The sequence below is a fragment of the Erinaceus europaeus genome, chromosome 9 (assembly GCF_950295315.1).
Source record: "Erinaceus europaeus chromosome 9, mEriEur2.1, whole genome shotgun sequence".
NCBI classification, from domain to species: Eukaryota; Metazoa; Chordata; class Mammalia; order Eulipotyphla; family Erinaceidae; genus Erinaceus; species Erinaceus europaeus.
In genome coordinates, this window is record NC_080170.1 from 120,264,378 (window position 1) to 120,276,885 (window position 12,508).

Consider the following 12,508-nt stretch of genomic DNA (forward strand, 5'->3'; position numbering starts at 1 on the left):
TACCATTTATTTAGGTTTTATTTGCATCCTTAATGGTTCCTTTCACACATTCTTGTCGCTGAGCAACATTAAAGGATGGATAGTCAAGGCTCTAAAGCTCCACTATGTGGTATAGTCCGATACATATAATATGAACATGCGTACACTTAACGATACAAAATAGATGCTCACTAGCTCGAAATAGGAAAATTCTGCTCCACACTTGCATTAAGGGGTAGCTGAGTTTTAATACTAGCATAACATTTGGTCTAGCCCTTGAATTTTAATGTTTTAGATGTTACAGTTGGCTTTTTATGCACTAGTGCACATCCTGAGTAACCTTGAAGAGCTGCAAACTCTTGAGGATCCTTAAGAGATTAAAGCTAACCCCCTCCCACCCCCCCACCCCCCCCCCAGCACTGCTCAGCTCTGGCTTGTGGTGGTAGTGATGGGGGGGAGGGATTGACTGGGACTTAGAAGTCTCAGGAATGTGAGATTTTTGAATAACCATTATGCTATCTCCACCCCATAATTCTAACTCACTCGATTTTGAGTACAATTCTTGATGGTTTCAACATATGAATTTGAAATTCATAGTCAAATCTTAACATTCATGAATTTGCAGCTCCGATGATAACAAGCCTGTTGAAAAATGAAGGAAGTTGTATCATCTCAGGAGAAAATTAGTAGCTTTATAGCAGATTTGCATTAACCTTAGAAGTTTCTTTATAAGTTAGTTTCTGAGTAAATTAAATGAACACACACAAGTTTCTTTGCAAAGTTTCATCTTGGGAATGAGTGTTGAGGCCTTCTAGGTTACCTACTTAATACTTAGTCAAGGCTTAAAGTAAACAGTATAAAGATGTAAAATATAAGAATGAATTAAGTATATATTCATCTGCATACTAGCTGGAAAAGCTGGTGTTTTCAGAAACACTTCAATGATTGTTTTTTTTTTTTGCCCCCAGGGCTACTGCTTAAACATTTTTATGGATAATTTATACTTGAAAATTAGACATCTGAGTGGTATTGCCATTATCTCCTATGCGGTTCAGACTTTTTAGACTAAAAACTTGCATACACCTAATACAGTATTACATAGAGCTTGAATCCCAAATTCATTCTGGCATGAGTAATGAGAGAGTAAGTGAAATTATTTGGTGAGCTTCAAAAGCCACGTCTATAAACCTGACAGTCTTAAGAACCTTCTATTGAAGGCTATAGGAATGTCAGTTTCAGCCTACAATTGAAGTCTCAACAGTCAAGTTCCAGGTGAATGTTTCCATTTATTTTGCTTAGATTATTTCTTGTAGGTCCAGGGAATTAATTAACTAGTCAATATGCTAACTTTCTAGTTAGTGTAGGTAATTGAATGATTGGAATAAGAATGAAATTTCATAACACCAGTTGGAGTTAATTCACTTCAATTTGGCCTTCTCTTTAAGGAGGCCATAGATCAAAATCTCTATTTAGGGATCTTGGGACGAAAAAAATAGCTGAAGGCTATCAGTTCAACATAACTAGGAATGGCAGTGTGATTAATGAGTTCTGAATGTAGGAAAATTGAGATACAATGATTCTTTCATAACATACAATCTCTTCTCATTAAGAAAATGTTCTGTTTAAAAGATTTCATGTAGTACATAGTCCTAATTTTTAATATTCCCAGCTATTAAGTTTCACTGACTTATTTGTCATGTGTCCATGCAGTACCTACTAATCATCTTTTTATGTGAATAGTGGAAAATCTTCTAATGCATAAGCATTTAAAAAAAAAAACTATTTGGGTGAAATAACTAGAAGATAATAGCAGGTTGCTTTAGAAGAATAAAACAAGAATTGGTGACTTGCTAAAAATCAACCGGGGCTCTTAATTTATGCACCAAACACATCAATACTTGGTGAGTTAACGGAACCTTCCACAAATCTGACAAATTGGGAATTCCCAGGTAGTGTGATAAAAGCACCTCTGCTTAGCTAGCACAAGGTGTCTAGGTAATAGGCACTTCAGTGAGCAGTCTAAACATCCCAGCTCGTCTTACTTTAAGTGATGTAATGCAGGCTCTGTGCTCCCACAGAAGCATTTTAACTCTAGTCATAACAGTGGATAAACTGATTCGCTTATTGAGTGAATTACTTGTTACTTGTTTATGTAGTAGACATAAACAGCTCAGAAAACAAAGATGTGCAGATGGGTAAACAGCTCAGTAATGTGATTGAGACTTTCTGCTAGCTTATTCAAGAATCTAACTGAAGCATAATTTTCCCCTACTTTGCAACTTCAATCATAAGTTGATTTTTGTTTTATCAACTAAAGATAAGAGTGCTTATGAAAATATAGGGAATCTATTATGTTTTGAGATAATTATGTATGTTTTCTTTCTTAGCCTGTGGACATCTCTACAGCTATGAGTGAGCGGGCACTTGCTCAGAAAAGGCTCAGTGAGAACGCATTTGATCTTGAAGCCATGAGCATGCTAAACCGAGCTCAGGAACGGGTATGTAGCAGCTCTGATGTCTGAATTGTAGTGACAGAAGCAACTTCTGGCATGCTGGATACGGGTGCTTAGCCTTGAAAATCCAGTGGAATAATAGCTACCTTATTATAAATGAAAGCAAGCAGGGCCTGACCTTGCTGTAGAGAACAAGAGAGAAACACAATTCTCTTGTAGAGCTTGCAATCTCATGTATAATTACTGCAAATTAGAAAGTGTGCTGCTTTAGAGCCCAGGTTCACAAGATTAGAAAGGGGGAACTGTGCCTCAAACTTACACAGTTTGTCAGAGACAGGTTTTTTCTTTTTCTTTTTTAATTTTTATTTATAAAATGGAAATACTGACAAGACAGGATAAGAGGGGTACGATTCCGAACAATTCCCACCAGCAGAACTCCGTATCCAATCCCCTCCCTTGATAGCGTTTCTATTCTTGATCCCTCTGGGAGTATGGATCCAGGATCATTGTGGGGTAGAGACAATTTTTTTTTTAACCAAAGCACCGCTCAGCACTAGTTTATGGTGCTGTGGGGGACTGAACCAATCCCAGACTTTGGAGCCTCCGACATGGGTCTCTGTGCATAGCCATTAAGCCATCTACCCCCGCCCATAGAGACAGGTTTTAATAATGGCGTTTCCATTTCTCCTCTACCTTTCTATGGGCCTGTGTGGAAACATTAAATACATGTGTGGACAGACAGTGGAATTTTGCCTGACGTTAATACTTGTAAATCCTCTGACAACTGTTTCTTTAACTGTCACAGTAAATGTTGAGGATTGATGGTAGCGCACATTTCTTTCTTTACACTATTTTGTGTATTTGGATAAGTACTTATACTTATTCTTTACGTCTTACTGGAGATTTATTTATTGCATATAGAAAGAGGAAAATTGAGGAGAGATAAGAGACCGGCAGCGGCAGCACTGCTGCACCGCCTGAACCTCCCTCCTACAGGTGGGGATGGGAGCTGGAACCCGGGTCCTCAGGCATGGTAGTGTGTGCCCTTTCCCGGGGGCACCACTGCTTTGCCCATTTGTAGATTTACAGGGTTTCAAAGAGACCGAAATGCAGCTGGTAGAACACCCTCAGGTGATAGATCTCAGCTTTGGTTATTAGTGTGCTCTACTTAGCATTAGCACTGCTTGGCATGCTTAGGTAAAGCAAGTTAAAATCCGTATATATTCACATTTGATAGGTTGACTGTATCTATCTGCTGTTCAGTCTTTTCAGGAACATAGTAAGCCAGTTCATTTACTGAATTTTGCCTTTTAACGAGGTAACAACGTTGAGGTGAGTTCATTAGTTTCATGTCCTGTATCTGTGTTTTCAGATTGATGCCTGGGCTCAGCTGAACTCTATTCCTGGCCAGTTCACAGGAAGTACAGGAGTCCAGGTCCTAACACAAGAACAGTTGGCTAATACTGGTGCCCAAGCCTGGATCAAAAAGGTATACAACATATGCACATTCTGAACTGTCCGAGCACAAATGTAGTTAATTTTCGTTAGAGATTAATTTCATAAAAGATGCACGACAATCTTCTAAGCAGAGTTTGTAAATTTGCCGTGTGTGTACTCCAGGATGGACACGGAAGATGGACCCGGTATATGAGACAATGGCAAATATATGACCATGGCTCAAGGGCCAGCCAGTTTATATCTTGAGGTCATTTTATTGTTGTTGGATTTTGTGGGGGTGGCTTTTTAAAACTTTGTTTTGAATGTTAACGGTGTATCTTAGGTGCTGTCCAGAATGTTCCACAGCTCCTGTTGGACTAATAATCTAATGATTTCAAAGCAGTGGTTCTCAAATTTTTCTCATCACGGGACACTTTATTACAGGTTTACTTTTGGTGGATCATTGCCCCAAAGAGCCCGTTACTATCCTCATTTCCAGTCCTCCACCCTTGTTTCCCCTTCCTTAGTGCCTGCGCCCTTCTGTAAGCCCCCTTGGCCCCTCCTCACCCCTCCTGTGAGATCTCCAGCCACAGGTACTTGTGGTTGTCAGCTGTTGGCTACAAGTTGTTGGGAGACCCCGGTATTAGCCCTGCATGTGGCACTCTTGCCATGGGGACTGGAAGGCTGGGGGGCAGGGGATGGCTGGAGCACGGGGTGGGCAGTGGTAGAGGGGCGGGCTGGGACTGGGGCATACTATCTGTGGACCATCATTTAGGCCCTGGTGGCCTCTGGTGATCCACAGGCTCAATTTGAGAACCACTGACTTCATGGAAAAAAAAAACCGGTCGTGTAAGACCTATATTCAAGGGAGAGGAATGGAACGGACACCTCGAGCTGCGAAGATGTAGGTGCGCCTGTTTCAGATTCCTGCAGAGACCTGTGAACTCTACCTACGACTGCCTCATTGCTGGGGGAGTCTTAGGTGGTGAAGAAGGGCTTTCTGAAGAAAAGCATTCCAGGGGTGTGGTTTGCTTGGATGGGTGGTGGGAGATTTGTTTCAGGAGTGCTGGCAGCATAGCAGTGCTGAAACGGGGAGGCTGTGTGCTCTAATGCATTTGGGAGGGTCTCTCTATCCTGCTGTTCTCCTGACTCCTTTTGTGGTGATGGGCAAGTAATTTGCAATCCCAGTTTCTGAGTGTCAGCTGGAGACAAGTTCTTTTCAGTGCTCCACAGGGTGGTAGATCAGTGATGTGCTGAGTAGTCCTAGAGCCTTGTCATGAAAGTAAGTGAATGGGCTGAATTTCTGAACAAGGAGACAGTGTTGTGGGCCGTTTAATCTCATAACATTCCAGTTTCTATAGGCTTATCTCTGGTAATCCTTATTAACAAAGTACATTAACAAAATACACTCTAGCGTTTTCTTTGGTAATCCTTAAACTCTTATTTGCCTGCCATTTGCTTTTTGAAATAGTTGCACTAATATGTGTAGAGCCAGTAAACAATCAGATTCATTAAAATAGGCAATTAATGTAGCTTATTCTGGGGTTGGTGTTGGGGAAGAAAGGTCAGAATCTAGATAGACATTTGAAAACTTAAAATTTGGACTAACATTTTGTATTACAGCTTTAAAATACGAAAATGATTTCATGTAGTATTTAAAAGCAGCTTTCATTTCATTTGGAAAGAATTACAAATGCACGCATTTTTTTTTCACTCTCTTTTTAATGCTCTACAGTCTTGAAGCTGATTGCAAAATCAGTATATGAGGCAGTTAGCCTTAAAGCTGATATTTAATTGAAGGCACAGGATAGTTAAGTAGTTGCCTGCATGACTGCATAGAAATGTAGGTGTGATTCCATTGTGAAGTTTTGGTCTTAGATTAAGACAGTGAAGTGTTGAGCTTTAATATTAGTAGATTCTAATCTTCTACCTGTTCAGTTGACTCTTAGCAACTTTCCCTTCATTTTTTTTTTATCCATGTAAGTGTTTAGTTCACAGATTTTTTTTTTTACTGGTCTGCATTATAATGTAGATGGCTTATAAATTATAAGAAAAAGATGTGTCTGGCAGATAAAACTTAAAAATTAGAGAAAAATAGTGCCTTCAGGAAAACTTCCACATGTAGAAGTACTGAAGACCTGATTTCAAATAATCAAGTGAGACTCATTTTATGAAGATGGGCCAGGACACATGGAAATCATTACACAGCTAAAAATTGGATATGGACATTCACAAAGCTACCCATTTGTGTTTTGAAAACCTTTTCAAAGGATCATTTGGCTTTTTGGGCCTTACTTTAGCCCAGCTTAAACATCAGCCCCAACAGTACCCGCATTCTGTGCTCACTGTTAGTTTCTTGGCAACATCCTTGTGTGTTAGTTAAATCTGGGTACGACCTGATAGATTCATGCTTTGGTGTTAGTGTTGTTAGTCAGCTTTTTTTTTTTTTTTTTTTTTTGAGAACTGTGTAATGTACCAGAGCAAAGAAACAAGGTGAGGTTGCTAGAGAACAGAAACAAGAAACACCTTGGGTTACTTGGGGGTTTGTATTATCTGTGCACAGTTGCCCTTTCTTTTAGGAGTGTTCCCTGGAAAAGAGGGGCGGATGAACCTGGAAGTAAGTAAAGTCATTCTAGGTGTGTAGCATCAAGGCAGTTGATACCCAAGCATCAGCTAACTTTTCTCTCTATACATCTACACTGCATGGCCTGCACCAAAAAAGGAACTGAACCAGGGGTATGTTTCTACCTCCACGGCTGCCTCATTCCATCAGAGCACCTAGTTGAACTTAATGTCTGGTCACACTACATTGGCATGTTTTTTTTCTCCCCAGTATATAACTAAAAAGCTGGGGGAAGCCAAAAAATTAAACAGGTTTAGTACCATGTAAAGACAAGATTAAAAAAAAAAAAATACAGCATTAACTTACCAATACAGGACAACTTGACACTATCTGGAGCTACCGAATTTTTTGACTTCCTCTATTGATAAGTTAATGACTTGACATACACCCACCTACTGAAGGGTACCTGTCCAAAATGTAGTAAGAGGAAATACATGATTTGGAGATTTTTTTTTTTAATGGCCATAAAGACCAACAGGAGAATTCATTAGTTCTTCTGTGCACATGAATGTTATTTAAGAAAAGGCATCACACATTTCTTAACATGTGAACACAGATGTTGACCCTGCTGATAATGTGTGTATATATATATATATATATATTTGTGCATCTTATGACATTAAGTGTTTTGCTGCTTTGATGGAAATTATGGTTCAGTGGGTTGGATACAAGAGAGATGACTGTTCACAGAATAACCTGTGAACTTTCACCCCTCTGTATGGAAACTTGTTTCAGGGCCAAATCCTTGTAGCTGTCTTCTTGCCCCGGTCAGTGCCAGCCCTACTATTCACAACACTGCTGCTACCGAGGCCTAGGTATGTAAACGTTTAAGGAGTTTTTTAAAAGTTTTTTACATCAAGCTAGGTTCTAAAAGCATTCAGATTCATTTTGGTATAACAGCAGGGGATGTTGTGATTGTCTTCCATTACTTACTATGAATTTAGAGTTTTTTTTTTTTTCTTTTTCTTTTTTTGTTTTTGCTTCATAGGAATTTTCAAGTAAAAAATTTAAACTTTCCTTTATGGTAGAATGGGACATAAAGCTTTAGATGGCAACAGCTTACTTCGTCATTATACAAACTCTTTTCTAAAAATGGTTTCTGGGCTTTATTCATTAAATAGGTACACCTGGGACAATTAATATTATTGAATGTTTTAACATTGCCTTCTTTTTATTTTGCAAGCTAAGAAGAGATACCAGTGACCTAAGTAGTGGACGAAAACAGGAGTGTTCTAATTTTTTTTTTTTTGGAGGGGGGAGGGCATGAGGGCCACTGTTTGAAAACTGCCAATTACTTGCCTTTAAACTACTATTATGGTAATGTGAAATGAATTAGAACATACAAAGTAAAGTATGTGTAAGTGTAGAATATTTAATTCTGATAACTGTGACAGCTCTAGAGACGAGATTTCTTTTTAGAAAGTTAACACTGAGTCTGTAATCAAGTTTTAACTGTAAAAATTGGTTCATTTTACCTTTTTCTTTGGATAGGATCAGTTCTTAAGAGCAGCCCCGGTAACTGGAGGAATGGGAGCCGTCTTGATGAGAAAAATGGGCTGGAGAGAAGGAGAGGGGTTAGGGAAAAACAAAGAGGGCAACAAGGAGCCCATCCTGGTGGATTTTAAGACGGACCGAAAAGGTAACAACACATCTTGGAGGGACGGCTGTCGCTTTCACTCATTGTTCTGATATCAGTGACCCTGACTGCTGATGGATGACTTCTGGTATATTTGGGAACAAAAGTTTAGCCTGTTGGTAGCTGCTTAGTTTTATAGATAGATGCTAATTCAGACTTTTATCAAACAGGTGTCCCCTTTGTGGGCCAGAGAGAGAATGGTTATGCAAAAAGACATTAATGCCTGAGGTTCCAGAGTCCCAGGCGGAATACTCTGCACCACTTGAGCTCTGCTGCTCTCATCTGTTATGTCTTTCTTCCATAAATAACTACTTAAAAACCAGAAGAAAGGGAGTTGGGCTGTAGCGCAGCAGGTTAAGTGCAGATGGTGCAAAGCGCAAGGACCGGTGTAAGGATCCCGGTTCAAGCCCCCGGCTCCCCACCTGCAGGGGAGTCGCATCACAAGCGGTGAAGCAGGTCTGCAGGTGTCTGTCTTTCTCTCCCCCTCTCTGTCTTCCCCAGCTCTCTCCATTTCTCTCTGTCCTATTCAACAACAATGACATCAATGGTGACTACAACAATAAAACAGCAAAGGCAACAAAAGGGAATTAAAAAAAAAAAAAAAGAAAAAGGCACACTTTGCTATGGTGAAAATGGAGATGCTGCGTGTATGTGTTTATGGTTTCCATTTTATTTGCTCTTGACAGGAAACAATGATCATCTAGGCTTTATTTTTAAGTGATTTTTTTTTTTACCCATTTTCCAGTTAGCAGCATTTAATTAATCACTTCCCTGAAATGTCCTGAATAGAATCACAAGGTGCCACTCCCTTACTGTAATTTCAATAGCTTAAATATGAAAATTGAGAAAACTAGACTTTTCCCTTAACTTTGTAATTAACTAGAAAGCTTAAACTGAGGGCTGGGATAGCTAGCATAATGGTTAGGCAAAGAGACTGAAGCCTGAGGCTCCAAAGTCCCAAGTTTAATCCCTGCACCACCATAAACCAAAGAAAGATAGTTGAAATTGAAGTCAGTGCAATTAAATTCCTGTGTCTTCATATGGAAACCCAGAGGCTGACTCAAGTTTGGGGGTTGTTGGTTTGGGCAGAGCCCGGACTTTACATTTACATATTTCCCTGCTGCAGGCCACTTTTCCATTCTCTCCCACACTGTGCATGTGAGGGCTTAAACTCTGCCCGTACACATGGTGGAACATACCATACGCCTTGCCCGCTGGGCTATCCCTCCATCCTGACAAAGTATTTAAAGATACTGGTAGATGGTGCAGTGGATAAGACAGTTGGCCTTGGAATCATGAGGGTCCTGATCATATGCCAGGGCCATGCTCTGGTTCTCAGTCTCTCTTTCCCACTTTCTCATAATAAACCTTTTTTTGGAATATAAAGTCAGACTTTCTCATTCCCTGACATCAAACCCATACCCTGCCTTTAGAGAGTTTATTTTCCAAATAAATCTAGATTCTTCACCCCCTTTTCTGCCAATTTTTTTGTTGGCATTTGTCATGCCTCTAGACTGTTTCGGTTTTATTACAGATTGTTCTAGCCTGTGAATACAGCACTTAGACGTTAAATTAGAAAAGGGATTATTTGTCCTGATTGTCAGTCATTTATGCTGCATATACAAGTGGGTTCTTCACGTCATGGTTTAATGTGGGATGGTGCGTAATTCCAAGGAAATTAGACATGGCTTTCTGGCTTTGAGAAAAGCCCAAGTAGAGCTTACAAAGACTTGGTAATAAATTTCCCTTAGGAAAAATGAAAGTTGGAAAGCATTGCTTTTAGGTAGCTGAGCCTCTTTGGAAATGGAGGTCATGCAGTGAGGTTATGCTCGAGTTTTGTGAGTATTTGCTTAGAAGAAACACACCTATTTCTTCTTAAGAATTAGTCTTCCGGCAGTCAGGTGGTAGCACAGCGGGTTAAGCGCACGTAGTGCAAAGCACAAGGGCCTGATAAGGGTCCTGGTTCTAGCCCCCAGCTCCCCGGCTGAGAGGGGGGTTACTTCACAGGTGGTGAAGCAGGTCTGCAGGTGTCTTATCTTTCTCTCCCCATCTCCCCCCACCCCCGTCCATTTCTGTCTTATCTAATGACAACATCAGTAACAATAATAACTATAATAAAAAACAAGGGCAACAAAAGGGAAAATTAATAGTCTTTAAAAAAAATTAGTCTTTCCCAGTGCCTCTCACCTTTTGGCAATAATATAGACTTAACAGTATAATTTTTAAAAAATATTTATTCCCTTTTGTTGCCCTTGTTTTATTGTAGTTATTATTTGTTATTGATGTCGTTCGTCATTGTTGGATAGGACAGAGAGAAATGGAGAGAGGAGGGGAGACAGAGAGGAGGAGAGAAAGATAAGACACCTGCAGACCTGCTTCACTGCTTGTGAAGTGACCCACCTGCAGGTGGGGAGCCGGGGGCTTGAACCGGGATCCTTATGTCAGACCTCACACTTTGTGCCACATGCGCTTAACCCACTGTGCTACTGCCCGACTCACAGTGTCATTTTTCAAGTGGTGGGGAATTTAGAAATCACTTGCAATATAAATAGCTACTACTTAGAATTAACCAGTAATGTCTTTTATAATTGTAGCACTGATTTTATACAGCTAGCTTATTCTTGTTTTCTGAAGATCTGACTTTTATATATTGGGTTGTTGGGAAAGTCACAGTGGGCACTGGGTGGTAGCGCAGCGGGTTAAACACACATGGCGCAAAGTGCAAGGGACAACAAAAGGATCCTGGTTCGAGCCCCTGCCTCCCCACCTGTGTGGGGGCGTTTCGCCTCACAGACAATGAAGCCGGTTTGTAGCTGTCCTTCTCCCTCTCTGTCTTCCCCGATTCTCTCCATTTCTCTTTCTTATCCAACAACAATACTAACAATAAACAAGAGCAACAAAAGGGGAAAAGGATTAATAAAATTGTAAAAAAAAAATAAAATAAAAATAATTAAAAGTCAGTGCATTTCATATAGAAAAACAAAAAATAAAGCTATGACTTTTCTGACAACCCAGTAATTTCCAAATCCTGGTATTTTACTAAACATACTGCAACACAACAGAAAAATAGAAATCAAGCTAATGAGTTGGTTGACTAAGTTGAGGAGGGCAAGTATTGTTTATGGTAAAACTTTGTTAACATTGACTTTTAATTTTTTAAGGTCTTGTTGCGGTGGGTGAGAGAGCACAAAAGAGGTCTGGGAACTTTTCCGCTGCAATGAAAGATCTATCAGGTGAGAGCACACTTTGGATTTTAATGTTGCCTAGCCCATATCTTGAATTCATAATTTGCTCTTAAAAATGGTGGAAATTGTTTGTAACTGACAATTTTTTGCTTTGCAGGCAAACACCCAGTGTCTGCTTTGATGGAAATCTGTAATAAGAGAAGGTGGCAACCACCTGAGTTTCTCTTGGTCCATGATAGTGGCCCTGATCATCGCAAACATTTTCTCTTTAGGGTAAATATAAGTTTTTTGCTTATTTTATTTGGCTAAATGTTAAGAGGGCGAAGTATAAGGATTTTGTAATCACAAAATTAACATTTTGTGTATGGGGTGTGGGTGGGTTTAGGTGTGGGTGGTGTGAGCAAAGTTAATATATTGTTTGTGGGTTGTGGGTGGTTTTCTTGAAAGCACTTAAGCTTTAATGTGCATGTTAATTGCCCCATTTAAAAAATGGTAACCGGGAAGAGATGGGAAAAATCGGTGAATCACTTGTTATCCAGTAGAACCTGGGCTGGGAGTGGGGCTGGAGCTGGGGGGTGTTAATTGGGTCTTTTCATCACGTGCTTCACCACTAATCCCCATTGAGAGACCTGCTCTTAATTTGCAGTCTCTTTCCTCAAATCAGTGTGCTGGTCTTGGGTGGAGAGTGAATTATGTATGGGTTTTATAGTTGTATAAGTTATTTTTCTAGCATTTAGTGAAAAGTACAAATCTGATAGATATTAAAGTTTGATGCTGTTCTTATTGTATGTTTTTCTTGAATAGGTATTGAGAAATGGAAGCCCTTACCAGCCCAATTGTATGTTTTTCTTGAATAGGTATTGATAAATGGGAGCGCTTACCAGCCCAGCTTTGCCAGCCCCAATAAGAAGCATGCTAAAGCCACAGCAGCTACTGTGGTTCTTCAAGCAATGGGCCTTGTACCAAAGGACCTCATGGCTAATGCCACTTGCTTCAGGAGTGCCTCACGTAGATAGATTGAGGTTTTATATAATCATTTCAGATAATTTTACTCCACATCAAAATGTATTCCCTCTTTAATGTTGTAAATATTTGGCAATTTAAGACATTGTGTAAAAAGCAATCTGTACAAACATCTCCTGGCTTTGATTTTTGTACCATGGAAATTGTATTTAACCATACAGGGTTTTGGTAT

General features: G+C 39.8%; 1 protein-coding gene across 3 annotated transcripts in view; it reads left to right on the forward strand.

Annotated features, from left to right (window-relative positions):
* The window catches only part of SON (SON DNA and RNA binding protein), a 34,240-nt gene extending 21,792 nt beyond the window's left edge, over positions 1-12,448 (forward strand). The window contains exons 7-12 of one of the 3 annotated variants that reach the window (XM_060198638.1): positions 2,367-2,477; positions 3,805-3,921; positions 7,984-8,131; positions 11,290-11,361; positions 11,471-11,586; positions 12,171-12,448. In XM_060198638.1, coding sequence (XP_060054621.1) covers positions 2,367-2,477; positions 3,805-3,921; positions 7,984-8,131; positions 11,290-11,361; positions 11,471-11,586; positions 12,171-12,329 — 723 coding nt within the window. In that variant the 3' untranslated portion in view covers positions 12,330-12,448. Of the gene's footprint in view, positions 1-2,366; positions 2,478-3,804; positions 3,922-7,227; positions 7,308-7,983; positions 8,132-11,289; positions 11,362-11,470; positions 11,587-12,117 lie in introns of those variants that run through there. The other 2 variants (XM_060198639.1, XM_060198640.1) reach the window with 2 other exon arrangements.
* The last annotated feature ends 60 nt before the right edge of the window (positions 12,449-12,508 follow it).